This window comes from Physella acuta, unplaced genomic scaffold (genome assembly GCF_028476545.2).
Source record: "Physella acuta isolate Inbredline_101_S28 unplaced genomic scaffold, ASM2847654v3 ptg001740l, whole genome shotgun sequence".
NCBI lineage: Eukaryota > Metazoa > Mollusca > Gastropoda > Physidae > Physella > Physella acuta.
The window spans coordinates 204,885-223,561 of record NW_026733251.1 but is presented as its reverse complement, the minus strand read 5'-3'; the positions used below and the strand labels follow the sequence as shown (position 1 = coordinate 223,561).

Genomic DNA, 18,677 nt, shown 5'->3' with positions numbered 1-18,677 from the left:
TATATATATATTATATATTATATATATATATATATATATATATATATATATATATATATATATATATATATATATATATATATATATATATATATATATATATATATATATATATATATATATATATATATATATATATATATATATATATATATATATATATATATATATATATATATATATATATATATATATATATATATATATATATATATATATATATATATATATATATATATATATATATATATATATATATATATATGCTTCGCACTACAATTATGAATATATTTATTATGACCTGCGACATAAAGCTATTTGTGCGTATTGTCGCAAGTTTCAGTAATTTGACGTAGATTAACTGCCATGATGGAGGTCGGGGGTGGTCGATCCCGTGTCTATTCCCCCACGCCATCAATCACCAGATCTACCCCAGCCACACGTACCGAGAGAAGATGCAGCACAATCAGCCTGCGACAGACATGTATAACGGAGTTTCCTAGCCCCGCCAATTATTTCTGCTTCTAGTCTCACATGTCACCCAAATGTCACAATGTCAGAAAGGTCGTCATGTCATGACATTCAGATGTCAATCAACAACCTGAGAATAGTTGCAGATATCCCACCAATTAAACCTATAAAGTCATTCTTTCTGACGTCACACAGTTTTCGTTAAAGCACTTTAAAAAATTTTTTTTATAAAAAAAAAACCCAGACAGAAGTACATTACTTTCGATTCAACAATGAAAAGTTTCCAAAATTATATTTGGACGCTGATTATTATTTTATCATTCGTTTTTGGTCGAATATCAAGGACGCAAGCAAACAAAGATTTATTATGCCGTCAAGTGACTTGACAACAATGTTAACAACGAGAAATTGACTCCACGCTAGGATAATGTATGTGTACTGTTCAAGTTAAAAATGAAAAACAATTTCTGTCGATGGCGTCAGTGATCCAAACTGGACATCTTGTAAGCCGAGACTGGAAAACGTCTGCGTGAATGACGTAGGAAGATGGACGACTCGTGACACTAATTCATGCCGGACCAAAATCATGCCGGACAAAATGAATAGCGGACAAATTATGCCGTGAGACAAGACCACACGAGGGATTCAAAGATTAGCTTTGACTGACAAAGTGCACGCTTGGATCAATCTTCAGGAAAATTTATTTGTTTTTGTTTGGAGTTTTGTTTTAAAAGATGAGTAGTCTATGAATAGATAGAAATGAATGGAGTTTAGAAGTATGGGTAGGAGTTCAATAGTTGAAGTGTTATTCACATTAGATATCTATTTCAAGTGTTGTTCATTTTAGAAGTCTAGTCGAAGTGTTGTACATTAGAAGTCTAGTTGACGTGTCGTTCACATTAGAAGTCTAGTTCAAGTGTTGTTCACATTAGAAGTCTAGTCGAAGTGTTGTTCACATTAGAAGTCTAGTCGAAGTTTTGTTCACATTAGAAGTCTAGTTCAAGTGTTATTCATATTAGAAGTCTAGTCGAAGTGTTGTACCTTAGAAGTCTAGTCGAAGTGTTGTACATTAGAAGTCTAGTTGACGTGTCGTTCACATTAGAAGTCTAGTTCAAGTGTTGTTCACATTAGAAGTCTAGTCGAAGTGTTGTACATTAGAAGTCTAGTCGAAGTGCTGTACATTAGAAGTCTAGATGAAGTGTTGTTCACATTAGAAGTCTAGATGAAGTGTTGTTCACATTAGAAGTCTAGTCGAAGTATTGTACATTAGAAGTCTAGTCGAAGTGTTGTACATTAGAAGTCTAGTCGAAGTGTTGTACATTAGAAGTGTAGTCGAAGTGTTGTACATTAGAAGTCTAGTTCAAGTGTTGTACATTAGAAGTCTAGTTCAAGTGTTGTTCACATTAGAAGTCTAGTCGAAGTGTTGTACATTGGAAGTCTAGTCGAAGTGTCGCACATTAGAAGTCTAGTTGACGTGTTGTTCACATTAGAAGTCTAGTTGAAGTGTTGTTCACATTAGAAGTCTAGTTGAAGTGTTGCACATTAGAAGTCTAGTTGAAGTGTTGTTCACATTAGAAGTCTAGTTGAAGTGTTGCACATTAGAAGTCTAGTTGAAGTGTCGTTCACAATAGAAGTCTAGTTGACGTGTTGTTCACATTAGAAGTCTAGTTGAAGTGTTGTTTACATTAGAAGTCTAGTTGAAGTGTTGTTTACATTAGAAGTCTAGTTCAAGTGTTGTTCACATTAGAAGTCTAGTTCAAGTGTTGTTCACATTAGAAGTCTAGTTCAAGTGTTGTTCGCATTAGAAGTCTAGTTCACGTTTTGTTCACATTAGAAGTCTAGTTCAAGCGTTGCTCACATTAGAAGTCTAGTTGAAGTGTTGTACATTAGAAGTCTAGTTGGCGTGTTGTATTCGCTAGTTGAACTTACGTTTCACAGTTCGAACCCTGTAAACCTCACTTTGACCTTTTCTTTATGTAAGGGGAGATGAGAGAACTAGCTAACCGCTACCTAATGGTAGCTTCAAACCCAGATCGTTATTGGAGTGGAGTCTATTGACGAAGCTACTTTTTATCACAAAAGCAAAGCGGCAGGAATTCATTTACTTTTTCACAAGCCAAAGTTATTTCCCCTCTATGACAATTTCCTAGAGTTCTCTCCCCGTGAACGTGGCGACACGGGGAGAAGTTTTCAAGAGAATAAAATAACAAGAGTAGAGTAGTAATATCGATTAGTGAAATCAATCAAAGGTAACAGTAGATCAATTAAACACATTATCGGTTGAACGAAAAAAAAAACAGGTTCTTCTGTGGTTCGTATGTTCCCAACATTACATCACAGCCAATGTTCCCCAACATTACATCACAGCCAATGTTCCCCAACAATACATCACAGCCAATGTTCCCCAACAATACATCACAGCCAATGTTCCCCAACAATACATCACAGCCAATGTTCCCCAACAATACATCACAGCCAATGTTCCCCAACAATACATCACAGCCAATTATTCCCCAACAATACATCACAGCCAATGTTCCCCAACATTACATCACAGCCAATGTTCCCCGATATTACACCTCAGCCAATGTTTCCCATCATTACATCACATCCAAGGTCCCTCAAAATTACATCAAACACCATGTTGTGGGGTACTAGACTGGCACATTTCATTCATTTACACACACACACACTTTAATACACACACACACTTAAATACACTCACACTTAAATATAAACACACTTAAATACACACACACTTAAATACACACACAGCTAATTATCGATAAAAATAGATCGCTTGAGAAATTGCTGATATACTGCTCCCGCCCCCCCCCCACACACACACACAACTCCTCACCATCTTATTTACAACAAGGAAGCGGTGACATCAAAAGTAGACCTCACTAAATAATAGCCACAATATTAATTTTGCAACAGTCTTTTCTAAGGGTAACCACAAAGATCTTTTGCCTAAACCACACTTCACTGTAGTCCTAACCACTCCTACATAGTAGCCAAAACTATCTTATCATCGACCCTCACTTGGTGGTAGCCACATTTAAATGTAGCCCACTCCTACATCGAAAACCACCTTAAAAGTTGCCGTTGCTACATTATAGCCACAACTATCTTGGCCTGAACCTTCATTAGGTGGTAGCCACCCACCACTGTAGTCCTCCCACTCCTACATAGCAGCCAGAAACACCCCAGTCGAAGGATTAGCGAACCTCCCAATAGATCAGTCACAGACCGTTTTCTCTCTTCCTTAGAGATCGACCACAGACACGTCATTAGTTGGCCCAGCTCATTACACACAGAAGCTGTGTCGATTCTGTTAATTATTGAACACACAGATCAGCTGATCGCTGGTGATCAATCAGATGGTCACGCATGTATGGCAGGAGTAGTGGCCCTTGGCGTGCCCGTATCACGTGACTAGACAAGGGGAAACTCATACAGGAAGTGTCTTGTAGACAACTCTTCCAGTAGTCAGGAGTTCTATAGTGGCGGTCAGTATTGGTAGTCATCATTGGTGGTCACCATTTGTGGTCAACTTATGAGGTCAACATTTGTGGTCAACATTTGTGGTCAACATTTGTGGTTAACAAATGTGGTTAACATATGTGGTCTCAACACTGGTAGCTCCCATTGATGGTGAACATTGTTAATCATCACAGAGTTACGACCTACTACCAGGGTGCGGTTAGGGCGGGGGGGTCTCATTCGCTGGAGGTGGTCTAGAGGTGGTATATTGAGAGACTACGGGTGTTATAAAGCTGAGGTGATTATCTGTGTGGGAGATAGATGGCTAGCTTTGTATAACGAGGGGTGAAAAGGCAACAGTTGAGAGGCGTAAGGGGGAGGGGGGTGCATTGAGTGTACGATTGATACCATTGGGACAAACGAAGATGCTTTGATTCTGGCTGTTTACAGTAAAAAGGTCTATGATCTAGTCAATTCCATATACAACCGGGTAACATATGTAACACATATGGTTACCAGCCAAGGGGGATAAAAATATGAAGTTTTAATTCATTGAGTTGCGGCCCCTGTGGGGCTGTGGCTCTGTGGACGTAGTTGTTTTTTTCCCACGTTTTCTTTAACTTGCTTTCTCTGTTTGTTTGTTTATTTGTCTTTCCAATCAAATCTTGCGATCGAAATTTCTGGCACTTCCCAGTTAGCTAGCGCGCTGAAATTTTCAGGGAAGCTTTCTTTTGGATGACCATAGAATATGCAATTGTTATTATTACTAAATTGATCAATGGAAACATTTTATTGAGCATTTTAGACCGCTATATAATCTATGTATATAATTCTCCTCTGCGAGCCATTAGAAAAAAAACCAGCGACGCGTAGCTCGCGCGCAGTGAAGCGAACGATTCCACGACGCGACAGGCTTAGGGGCAGATAATTTAGTTTGAACCGACTTAAAACTTACAGGAGGTAGGCCAGTTTGGGGGAGACGATATGGTCGAGTGGTTGGGCACACGATTGCTATCCCACTCGACACGGGTTCAATTCTATGTGTTCTAGTCAGTAACGTATTCACACAACGTGTTTTTTACGAGTTGTCTTTTTACGAGTTGTCTTCGTTTACCCAAAAAAAGTGAAAAGATAAAATCGATAGCAAGATTTTAATGCAAACAAACAGACAAAGACTAAAAAGTAGAAAATAATAATCATTAAAAAAGTTTTAAAAAACCCACGTTTTCTGATTGAACTAAAAAGTAGAAAATAAACGCTATACATCACAATAATGCAAGCGATCACTCTACTATAAGCGATCAAAATCGTGGGGCGCCGTGATTTTCTTACAGTTTCTAATACTGTTGACTCTCTACAAGCTCCCTAATAAAAGTCAATAGTATTATCTAATCAATAGTAATATAACTTTTACTTCGGCGCCCCACGTTTTTCATCGTTTATAGTAGAGTGATCGCTTGCATTATTGTGATGTATAGCGTTTATTTTCTACTTTTTAGTTCAATCAGAAAACGTGGGTTTTTAAAAACTTTTTTAATGATTATTATTCATGCTTTTGTGAGCGATGTTACATGTGTCCCATGTCATGTGACATGGGACTGTGGGTAGTTTCATGCCTAGCCGTGTCGCACACGCAAGCCTGCTGTCTGTGGACACGGTGACCAAGATGTAGACCTAATGAAGGTAGTTATATAGATTATGTTTGTTAAAATACTTATTTGTGTATTCCTGCTAGTGCTGCATGTGCACACTAGTTAGGGTGAGTATTAATATAAGTATTTATTTGTAGTACTACTTATTGGTACTTGTTGGCAGTACTGTGTACTGGCCAAAACATATTTTATTGTTACCCGTGTATATTGTAGCCTACACATGGTGTTGTCAGGAATGTAACTTTTTTTTTTTACATTTGTTTTACGGCTACAGATTGGTTTTGGTTTTGGATTTGGTATTTTTTCATCTTGGCTAGTTTGTTTGGTACTACTGTGTTGCATCGCCGTCATGGCTCGATGCTGTAAATAAAGCGTGTACTTGACAACAACTGTCGGTGTCAGTGTGTACTTAATCTCAGGGTCAGCCCGTCTTAACCACAACACCTCAGTGGGTAAAAGCATCCCTGCTGAGTGAGGGTTACACATATATAGTTGATACAACTAATTAAATAATTAGCAGCTAACCGCCAATTAAATCATTGATTGGTTTGTTCCCCTGGTGAAACTTATAAATTTTTTAATCAGACCAGAGGGAACTAACATTTTAAATTTAACTAGAGGGAACTTAATATTTTAAACCTGTCACAGAAGGACCTCTTTCTTTTCAACGGCCTCGATTAAAAATGTTTATATAACGATGATGATATGTTTTAACGATGATGAAATGTTTGTATAACGATGATGAAATGTTTGTATAACGATGATGATATGTTTGTGTAGCGATAATGATATGTTTGTATAACGATGATATGTTTTAACGCTAAAGAAATTATCCTACCTTTTTCCTGGGATCTGGTTCCTGATTTTTTGTCTTGGCCTTTCTCTCCGACTTTCCGTTTTGGCTGAGCAGCTCTGCCGGTGTGGGCAGCTCCTTGAGCCAGATGACCCTCACTATCCTGGCATACGTGTACACCAGCACTGCCAGGGGCACGAAGTACTGCAGCACCATGATGGTCATGCTGTAGGAGAACCGCTGGTGCTCCGACCCCCACTTCTCCTCACACAGGTACACGGTGGTGTTTTCTATCTCAGAGGTCCTGGACAGGATGGCGGTGGGGAGGGGCGTCAAGAACGCCAGCACCCAACACAACGCTACCACTTGAAGACAGCGTCGTTTACCAAGTCTTCTCATAAAGGGGTGGATAATCGCGATATAACGCTCTAAACTCATCGCCAGCATCGTGTATGAGTTCTGGAACACAACAGCCACTTGGAGGTAGGTCACTATGGGGCACAAGGCACTACCAAAAGGCCAGTAGTTGAACAGTACGTTCGCGACAAACGTGAACGGAATGCAGACGAGCCCTATAAGAATATCACTGACAGCCAGACTAGCGATGAAGTAGTTGGTGACATTTTTTCTCATGCTGCGCTTGGATATGATGACGTAGACAGCACACGAGTTGCCGAGCACGGCCACGACACACAGCACCGTGTACATCAGGATGATGGCTACCTGCGCGTGCTCGAAGGCCTGGTCAAACTGCTCGTCCGGGTCCACCCCCTCCGTGGTGGTCCCCAGGCTGGAGTTGGGACCCAGCGTCTGCCCCAGCTCGTAGGAAGCGTTGAGGGAACGGTTGGGCTCGATGCTGCTGATGATGAGGTCCCGCTCGAACTCTGCCTGCTGTAGGTGCCGCATGCTGTTGGGCAGGTGTAACGACAGCCCACCTGAACAAACAGGCTGCTGACCTTGATAAATGCACACGTGACCTTTAACAGCCGCTGACACGTCGAAACACTGACGCCATGCTAACACAGCAAAGACCTACCGTCTCGCGAGTCTCAATGTTTAAAGTCTCCTCCATGTAGACGATGTTAAGTCTATAGCTGACATTGGTGCTTATACTACAAGTTCTTGGCACTCTCAGACACTCATATAGGTCGAGGTGCCTTACACATACAGCGTAGAGGAGGGAGGTCTGAAAGGTTTGGAAAAAAAAACATGAATAAAATTGTGTTTTAGTTAAGCATTGTGTTGCTGCTTTGTTGTGTCTCAAGCTCACAGACACACACACACACACATATACAAACAGAAACGAACACATAAACGCACATACAGACACACACACATACATATGCGAACAGAAACGGACACATTTGGGCACATACAGACACACGCACACATAAACGAACACACATTTGTTTTTCAAGACAGAGCTAGACATTTTATGACAAAAGCTGAGGTTGATTAAGTTTTTTGTGCCTCGTAATATTAAAAAAAACCGCGCAAGTTTAATGTCTTTTTTCGTTGTTTGCCTTGAGATAGCAGGCGATAGAAGCTAAAAGTGCTTTAATTTAAACATCTTTGGGCGAGGAAGTTTGATTATATTATATTTTGATTTGATTAAAAACATAACATGTAATATTTAAAGCATCCGATAAAGTAAGAAACCTCGTCATTATTTCAATCAAATTAGCAGCTTTACTAGATTCCAATTACATTAGGCGATTTTTAAAGTACGGAAATTTGTTGGGATATTGGTACCATTTCAATATTAGAATGGGATGGCTCTGATACACAAGTTTCAATATTTGAAATAAATATTGATTTTGAGTGCTTGGTTTAGGAGAGTTTTAAAGGTTTTGACAAAGGGCGTTTATCGGATTTTTGACAGACAAAGTTGTCGAAGGAACTTACTGACAATACAAGAACAATCAATTTTTTTTAGTACCAACACCTATAAAATCCCAATTCATCAAATACCACACGCCACAGAATCCTCATTTATCAAAGCCCACACGCCACAAAAGACCCTCACACCTAAAGCGAAATTCAAAATTCACAAAAGCATACAAATCCACACGCTAAAACATTGAAAATTATTTGAACACCTCGAGTCAAATAATGAAAGAAAAATGCCACTATAGATTAGTTATGGAGGAGAAAACGGTAATCCCCTAAGCGTGCTTAAACTGTTCAATACCTTTGGCAAGTACATGGCTTGTATACGGATACGGCACTTCTAAAGTACTTCTTGGGCATCGTAAGGTCAAGATGTCGCTTTAAGGAAGTAGTATCGATACCGTAAAATTATAGAGTCACGGTGTTGCTTTAAGGAAGAAGTATCGATACCATACAATTATATAGGCATGGTGTTGCATTAAGGAAGTAGTATCGATACCAGAGAATTATAAGGTCATGGTGTCACTGTAAGAAATTAGTATCGATACCAGAAAATTATAAGGTCATGGTGTCGATTTAATGAAGTAATATCGATACCAGAGAACTATAAGGTCATGGTGTCACTGTAAGAGATCAGTATCGATACCAGAAAATTATAAGGTCATGGTGTCGCTGTAAAGAAACAGTATCGACACCAGAGAATTATAAGGTCATGGTGTCGATTTAAAGAAGGAGTATTGATACCAGAATATGATGTGGTCATGGCGTCGTTTCAAGGAAACAGTATCGATACTAGAAAATATAAGGTCATGGTGTCGCTGTAAGAGATCAGTATCGATACCAGAAAACTATAAGGTCATGGTGTCGCTGTAAGGAAACAGTATCGATAACTGCTAAAAGTAGCCGGACGACAAACACTGCAAAAGAGCCATTAGTGTTCTAGTGATTGCAAGGCTTGTTCGCTTTCTTTCAAGGGAAACAAAACAAACGCGACGCCCCCAGGCGTATGATTGTGGCCTCGTAAAACCGATTTGATGAATAGACTCAATGGAGTGGAGGGAAGACTTAAATAAAAGGGGTTTGGTCTTTATAAAAATAGAAATATCAAAAGTCATTGGTTTATAAAAATAGAAATATCAAAAGTCATTGGTTTATAAAAATAGAAATATCAAAAGTCATTGGTTTATAAAAATAGAAGTAAATATCAAAAGTCGTTGGTTTATAAAAATAGAAGTAAATATCAAAAGTCATTGGTTTATAAAAATAAAAGTATCTGAAGTCATGGGTTTATAATGAACAGATACAGAGGACAGATACAGAGGACAGATACAGAGGACAGATACAGAGGACAGATACAGAGGACAGATACAGAGGACAGATACAGCGGACAGATACAGAGGACAGATACAGAGGACAGATACAGAGGACAGATACAGAGGACAGATACAGAGGACAGATACAGAGGACAGATACAGCGGACAGATACAGAGGACAGATACAGAGGACAGATACAGAGGACAGATACAGAGGACTGATACAGAGGACAGATACAGAGGACTGATACAGAGGACAGATACAGAGGACAGATACAGAGGACATATACAGAGGACATATACAGAGGACAGATACAGAGGACAGATACAGAGGACAGATACAGAGGACAGATACAGAGAATAGATACTCAGAACTTGACGTAGTGAATATCGGAAGACATGTACTGTAGACTTGTCATTATATTTTCGACAAGTATGGTTTCATACTTTAGTAGTCCATTCACACTTTAACAAAGCACCGTAAGTCCACTGTTTTAAACTAAATCATACTTTAACAAAACAATGTAAGTAGCCTACACTATCTTAACCTAAATCATACTTTAACAAAACAATGTAAGTCCACTATCTTAACCTAAATCATACTTTAACAAAACACTAACATAATATCCTACAAGTACAACAGCACCTAAACAATGAAGATAAATTATGAATACACATTTAAAACATGTGTTATTGTTATAGAGGGCGATAATTGAAAAATAAGTTTTTCCATTTCCTTCCTAAATATCCTTCCTAAATAATTGAACGAAACATTTGTCTAATGCACCAATTAGCTTAAGAAAACAAAATCCCGTAGATTGGTTCTCGATTAAAAACAACAACAAACAAGGTAATTATAATTTGCGTGTGTTGGTCTACTCACAAAACTTAAACACTCAGTGTTGGTACAAGACAGGAAGGTTCCAGAACCTAACACACTGGAAGCACACACACTTTAACACTCAGTGTTGGTACAAGACAGGATTTGGAAGGTTCCAGAACCTAACACACTGGAAGCACACACACTATTACAGGTGGTGGGTACTCACGGGTTCAGAGGTCACGGTTGGCAGTAATAGGTAGTACTGGTAGTAAAGGTTACTGTTGGCAGTAATAGGTAGTACTGGTAGTAAAGGTTACTGTTGACAGTAATAGGTAGTACTGGTAGTAAAGGTTACTGTTGGCAGTAATAGGTAGTACTGGTAGTAAAGGTTAAAGTTGGCAGTAATAGGTAGTACTGGTAGTAAAGGTTACTGTTGGCAGTAATAGGTAGTACTGGTAGTAAAGGTTACTGTTGGCAGTAATAGGTAGTACTGGTAGTATAGGTTACTGTTGGCAGTAATAGGTAGTACTGGTAGTAAAGGTTACTGTTGGCAGTAATAGGTAGTACTGGTAGTAAAGGTTACTGTTGTCAGGATATTAAGGGTTAATGAATGCCGTATTGATAGGTTTAATATTGGCAGTATTGTAAGGGTTAATGTTATCAGGATATTAAGGGTTAATGATTGCAGTATTGTAAGGGTTAATGATGGCAGTATTGATAGGGTTAATAAATGCAGTATTGTGTAAATTTACGCGATTAAAACGTGGGAAACGGTAATGGAACAATTGTCTTCGTCAGGTTCCGCAGATTGTCAGCTCACAGCACTTTACAGTGAGCATGTCGTCACGCTTGACTGGCTGAGTAACCTGCACCGGTTGGCCTGAAGAATGGGGTCAAGGTCACAAGCTTGGGCATGCTAGAACGGCAGGTCAGATAAACGCGTGAGTTCGATTGGTCAACCTCTACAAGAGGGTTGGGTACACACCCTTAAATTAGTTACATCACTGGTACAAAATCTCAGGGTCTACATCACCGTCACCGTAAGAGGTGCACATAACATTAACTTAGTTACAGCACAACATAGATTATTTTTATTTTGGACCCAGTTTTCGGGTATATTGACAATACTGTTTACGATTAATAATTAATATACTTTTTCTGTTTCATAACAGCCATGAAACGTGTTGTATATTTATCTGTAAACAAAAATATAAAGACTCTAGAGAAATAAAAATGTTTTCACAATTTATGACGTACATTCTTAAAATATTACATTTCAAATTTTAAAATCTGACACCTTTAAAAATGTATAAAGCCACATAGCAGAGGAAATGAACAAATTTTTTGCATGTCTGACATTAAAAACAATTCTCTGGCTCACTGGTCTTGTTCAAGATAAATCCATAACACAATCCTTACCTTATTCATCGATTTAAAAACAACTTTTAAAACACCTTTTGATTAGCGCACAAGAAACTACAGTAATTAGTTGTAAAATCCTCGGTAAAGTTTGCTTTGTCCTACGCCTGTCCCATCACTGTGCGTTGTTTTATCTGATGTCGAGACGTTGGATGAGATTAGCCATGTCCCGGCACCATAGCATTCGTCACACCATTGTCTTATGGGACTTTATGGTTACGGTGTTTGGAATACCGTTGACTATCTGGTTATCGTTAGCGAACACACAGCAGAGCTAAACTTTCACAGAACTACAAGATTACATACCTACTCTCAAACAGAACTGTGCCATCATACTAACTCACTACCTAACCTTAAACAGAATTACTTCACTACAGAACTACGACAATAACTACCCCACCCATAACAGCCCTACTACATAACTACCACCCCAAACAGCTACTTTACTAGCAGCCCCATTGCTTAACTACGCCACTACAAAACGACCCTCACTATAGACCTACGCCACTACATAATTACACCACAACACAACTAGACCACTACAATTAACCTACCCGCAACACGAGTCGGCCGAGGCGACGCTATGAGTGAGTGCTTATACCAGCCGGGGTGAGCAGTCAGATGAGGCGAGCGTGAGAACAATCAAACAGGCCATGAATTGAACACGACGGCGCGAGGCGGGGGACGACAGCCGCGAGGGCGGAACCGATCACGACATTTGTAGCCGGAAATTTTTCGCCCCTTGGAATTGATTTACGGAAAAAAACAACAACAAAAGCTTGAGAATGCTCGCGTGACGGCGAGGGCTTAGTTAAACACCGAGCAAAACCTCGCGGGATTTTCACGTACTCTCGCGATAGCACCGCACGCGGGGGCATGGTGAGGCGGCAACCTCCTGGCTCAGCGGCTCAGCAATCTCTCGGCTCAGCAATCTCTCGGCTCAGCAATCTCTCGGCTCAACCAATTTAAACGTGACGGTAACGCAAGCGTCTTTGGTCATTTGAAAATATTGCGAAAACGCTACAAGTAAAGTTGGTCATGTAAAAGTCCAGATTATAAAACCACTCGAACAATTGGTCAATTTCGATAAACAAGTTCAGCAGCAGCTTTTTCCGTTCGTGCCCAAGACACACGGGACAGATGAAGTAGAGTCCATCTGTTTCAGGGACCCCGGCATATGAAGGGATATTGTGGCCAGCACTATGCCCAGACACGTGAGTTAGGTACCAATCAGAGCTGGGAAGACTGACTTGAACCCGGTAGTGAACTCGAGATTTTCGGGTTAGCAGTCAAGCTCTCTACCAATCGGCCACGCCTTAAATAGTAAACAAGTGAATATACAGAAATCTTTGCTCGTGAGTCTTCTGTTTGACTGACGGTCCAACATGCGTCCTTGTAACATGATAGTTCTAACTTTTTATATTTGCTGCCCCCCACCCCCCACTCACCCCATCGACCGGCCAAAAGATCTATTATGTCTGTTCCACTATCAGAAGGCTCTCTAGGGCCAGACATAAATCTAAGCGATTTGATTTGACTTTTTCTTTCCGACAATAGAATATACTACTCCTAGACAATCAAAGTTTTACGTGTAATGAATAATTGAGACATAGTTCTACTTTATAAAAGATTTCTCTATTATAAAAAAAACATGTTTCACGATCTGTTGGGCTAGTTATTGCACTTGACGATTGTTCCATTATAATGGCACTTATTGCGATATGGGTAGTTCTATTTTTTTTTCTTTGGGCAACATCAGCACCGGCACTATTTTCTAACTGCGGTACTATTTTCTAGCACCGGCACTACCCTTACTAACACGGAACTATTTTTAGTAACACCGGCACTATTTACCTGTAGACTCTTCCATCGGTGACATTAAATTTTTTTCCTGACAACTACGTGACATCAACACTATGCCGTTTTAATGTTGCTGCTTAACCCATCAATGTCACGCCAGCCCCAAGTCCCCACCCACCTGTGTCATGTATGTCCTAAGACGCCACCCACCTGTGTCATGTATGTCCTAAGACGCCACCCACCTGTGTCACGTCAGTCCCAAGACCCCACCCACCTGTATCACGTCACATCCAAGGCCCCACCCACCTGTATCACATCACATCCAAGTCCCCACCCACCTGTGTCACGTCAGCCCCAAGGCCCCACCCACCTGTGTCACGTCACATCCAAGGCCCCACCCACCTGTATCACGTCACATCCAAGGCCCCACCCACCTGTATCACGTCACATCCAAGTCCCCACCCACCTGTGTCACGTCAGCCCCAAGTCCCCACCCACCTGTGTCACGTCAGCCCCAAGGCCCCACCCACCTGTGTCACGTCAGCCCCAAGTCCCCACCCACCTGTGTCACGTCAGTCCCAAGACCCCACCCACCTGTGTCACGTCAGCCCCAAGGCCCCACCCACCTGTGTCACGTCAGCCCCAAGTCCCCACCCACCTGTGTCACGTCAGTCCCAAGACCCCACTCACCTGTGTCACGTCAGCCCTAAGGCCCCACCCACCTGTGTCACGTCAGCCCCAAGGCCCCACCCACCTGTGTCACGTCAGCCCCAAGTCCCCACCCACCTGTGTCACGTCAGTCCCAAGACCCCACCCACCTGTATCACGTCACATCCAAGGCCCCACCCACCTGTATCACGTCACATCCAAGGCCCCACCCACCTGTATCACGTCACATCCAAGGCCCCACCCACCTGTATCACGTCACATCTAAGTCCCCACCCACCTGTGTCACGTCAGTCCCAAGGCCCCACCCACCTGTGTCACGTCAGCCCCAAGCCCCACCCACCTGTGTCACGTCAGCCCCAAGGTCCCACCCACCTGTGTCACGTCAGCCCCAAGGCCCCACCCACCTGTGTCACGTCAGTCCCAAGGCCCCACCCACCTGTGTCACGTCACCCCCAAGGCCCACCCACCTGTGTCAAGTCACCCCCAAGGCCCCACCCACCTGTGTCACGTCAGCCCCAAGGCACCACCGACCTGTGTCACGTCAGTCCCAAGTCCCGACACACCTGTGTCACGCAAGTCCCAAGGCCCCACCCACCTGTGTCACGTCAGTCCCAAGACCCCACCCACCTTTGTCACGTCAGTTCCAAGGCCACACCCACCTGTGTCACGTCAGTCCCAAGGCCCCACCCACCTTTGTCACGTCAGTCCCAAGGCCCCACCCACCTGTGTCACGTCAGTCCCAAGGCCCCACTCACCTGTGTCACGTCAGTCCCAATGCCCCACCCACCTATTGAACTGATAATCTTTTGAGACGACGAAGTCTGACGACCTTGGCCTTCAATGAACGAAAATATTTGTTCCACCCTGTCCGTTGAGACTGTCCTTTGAGACTGTCATTGCTGTCCTAGCTGTCTTTAGTTACCAAGTTTTGTAGACGCCTGTTGACATCGAGGTTTGAGTGACAGTGTTAGTTACACATTCACCAACTAAGTAATGTCACTATCGTCCTGAATTTTAAAGATCACACTTATTTAAGTGACAGGTTATTTAACGTGGATAGTTTGAAAATATCAAGGTCATTCAGAGAAAATGTCAAGGTCAATTCATTGTGCAAGTCTAGAATGTCCACCCAGTTATATTACCTTCTCCTGGATAAAAATCGAAAGTTTGAGGTCGCGTTTCATGATGTCATTTGATGTGGACATCATTTCTGTTTATGGTGAGTAGTCATTGTGTGCAACTTGGTAACTGATGGCGTGAACAACATCAGGGTCACAGCGGTGTAGCGAAGGGGGGGGGGGCAAGAGGGGCGCTAACAGGGGAGTCGACCCTAGAGGGATGCAAACAGAAAAGAGGGGGCCGACACTAGAGGGGTGCTAAAAGAGGGGAGTAGACCATCATCATCATCATTCCTTTGTGGTCACTGGGGAGCAAAGGGCTGCAACCACACATCTCCAGCGGACTCGGTTTTGGGCTGCTCCCCTAATCTGTGCCCATGTGAGCCCAGCTTTTTTCGCCTCTTCCTCGACCGTTCTCTTCCATGTTTTCCTTGGCCGGCCAACCCTCCTTTTTCCCTGGGAGTAGACCATAGAGGGGTGCTAACAGAGAGGAGGGGGGGAAGTCGAACCTAAAGGGGTGCTAACAAAATCTATTGCAAAATTAAAAGAACACTTTATTATTTATTAAACCAATGTCTACATTAAGAGGAAAAAACATAAAAAAAAATACCATTTAGACAAGGACCAGTAACCGGTAAAAAGCGAAACAACACCCGTCCGAACTGTTTACAAAACGAGGGAAATTATTTTTGAATTTTGAAGGATTTTTACCTGATTAGTTTATAGAGAAATCATTTTACGAATAGAAAAAAAAAACAATTTCACAAATATGAAGCCTTAACACTTAATAAAAGATTTAACAATCAACGGACTTGTATACTATCGTACATCCCGTATACTATCATATATCTTATATATCTTAAAAACATGAAGTTGTGGTTTTACGAAAACAACTTTTAAAATTGTAACCATTGAAACCGTTGTCGTCGGCGTGAGCTTTGACGTACGACAGTTGTCGCAATGGGGAGGTTACAACCCCACCTACCACAACCCTGCCCACGTCACTCCTAAAGAACCATTACATGCTACAGAGCCAAGCACTAGTTTTTTAACAAGCCAATCAGGGCTCGCTTTACATCTTGGGCCTGATGTGGTCACCAACACAGCCGCACCAAGCATCAAATATCTCTCTGCTCATCTATTTCACAGTTGTGTTGCAATCATTCCCAAATTTAAAACACATCAGCTGCTAACTGCATAAGCTGATGGTAACAACCGAGAATTTTAGCTCCTCTGGTTGACAAGTTTACCATAGTCTACACACTTTGACAAGTTTACCATAGTCTACACACTTTGACAAGTTTACCATAGTCTACACACTTTGACAAGTTTACCATAGTCTTCACACTTTGACAAGTTTACCATAGTCTTCACACTTTGACAAGTTTACCATAGTCTTCACACTTTGACAAGTTTACCATAGTCTTCACACTTTGACAAGTTTACCATAGTCTTCACACTTTGACAAGTTTACCATAGTCTTCACACTTTGACAAGTTTACCATAGTCTTTACACTTTGACAAGTTTACCATAGTCTTCACACTTTGACAAGTTTACCATAGTCTTCACACTTTGACAAGTTTACCATAGTCTTCACACTTTGACAAGTTTACCATAGGCTTCACACTTTGACAAGTTTACCATAGTCTTCACACTTTGACAAGTTTACCATAGTCTTCACACTTTGACAAGTTTACCATAGTCTTCACACTTGCGCAATCTGGCGTTTGGGGCAGCTTATTTATAAGGGGCGGCTACTTGCAACTTATTTATAAGGGGCGGCTACTGGAAACTTATTTATAAGGGGCGGCTACTTGCAACTTATTTATAAAGGGCGACTACTGGAAATTTATTTATAAAGGGCGACTACTGGAAATTTATTTATAAAGGGCGACTACTGGGAACTTATATATATAAAGGGCGGCTACTGGAAACTTATTTGTAAGTGGCGGCTACCGGAAATTTGTTCAAAAGGGACGGCTACTAGAAATTTTTCATATAGACGACCTCTGCCAACAAATCTATATATATAATTCTCTTCTTCGAGCCGTGAGAAAACAAGCTGCAAACGCTCTCCCTACCTCCCCACCCCTACATGGTTTTAGTGAGCTGTGTTCACTCTAAATGTTTACAAGCAGAGCCAACGATTTTAAACGTAGGGGGGGGGGGGGGGGGGAGGAGGTGGGGAGGGAAGGAAGGGGGGGGGGTTATGGTCCTTAACGAGCTACTTATAGTGTTTTAAAGAAATATTTTCAGTGTCAGCGTTGGTACTGTCGAATTCACAAATTATGAATTATTGAAAATTAGAAACAACTAAATAGCGGCGTATGGTATGCCGCGGGCCGGCTCGTTTATACTATTGCAGATCAATTCGTACTTAAACAACGAGCCAACGGTTTTTTAAAAGCAAGATTTCGATTGGTGCACATTGGTTCACACACAGCCAATTATTGACACGAATTTCCATTCTTAACCGGAAGTTGCACAGCCCGGGGCGGTGATCCACAAATACAACATCATCTGAAAATATGTAGGAGTTGTCGTCCCTGTTGATCTGGGGAAGTTGTCGCTATTGTTGATCACAAATGTTCCTGCACAATATGCGTGCCCTATAAAGTACAGTACTGACTAGTGCAAGTTTTTATACACGAGTTTGTTTATACTTTGTTCAGTGTTTAACTTGTATGGCCAGGTATTGCGAGGAAAAGAACAACGCAGTTTGCAAACAATGGAGTTGTTAATATTTCACGTGTTTTTTTATATCCTTGGATACGAAGAGACAAAAGCTGTTTTATAAGTCAATGCGTTCACGCTGGTTTGTCAGTATAGCTGCCTCGTTTTAAAATGACGACTTAAATGCAAAAGATCAGCATATATTTGAGGTCCACACCCATATCTTGTTTAAAATCTAGCAAGAAATGCCGTTTCACTCAAATGGTCGAACGTTCCTTGAATAAAGTGGAAAAGTTGAACAGCATATCAATTGTGTTCACTAAACTCGAACTAACGTAAACAAAAATGGATCGAATATTCCCCATCTCCGGGTTAACACGTGACTCCCGTGTGACTTGATGGTGTCAGAGTTGACAGAAGATACGGTGATAATTGACTTGGCCAGTTAGCAAACAACACCAATGGTGAAGGGTGTTGGTTCAAGCTTGCGACATCCGCGCCGAACTTGTATTGGAATGATAGAAACTAACATATTTTATCTGTGAATCTGACTAGCTATACTTGTATTG

At 41.4% G+C, this 18,677-nt stretch overlaps 1 protein-coding gene across 1 annotated transcript; it reads right to left on the bottom strand.

Annotated features, from left to right (window-relative positions):
• Positions 1-6,463: 6,463 nt before the first annotated feature.
• LOC131930210 (RYamide receptor) lies at positions 6,464-11,913 on the bottom strand (the record flags this gene model as incomplete). Its single annotated transcript, XM_059286622.1, is given in 2 exon segments — positions 6,464-7,588; positions 11,848-11,913. A coding segment is annotated over 1 exon segment (845 nt), but the record flags the coding sequence as incomplete, so codon positions are not given.
• Between the last annotated feature and the right edge of the window lie 6,764 nt (positions 11,914-18,677).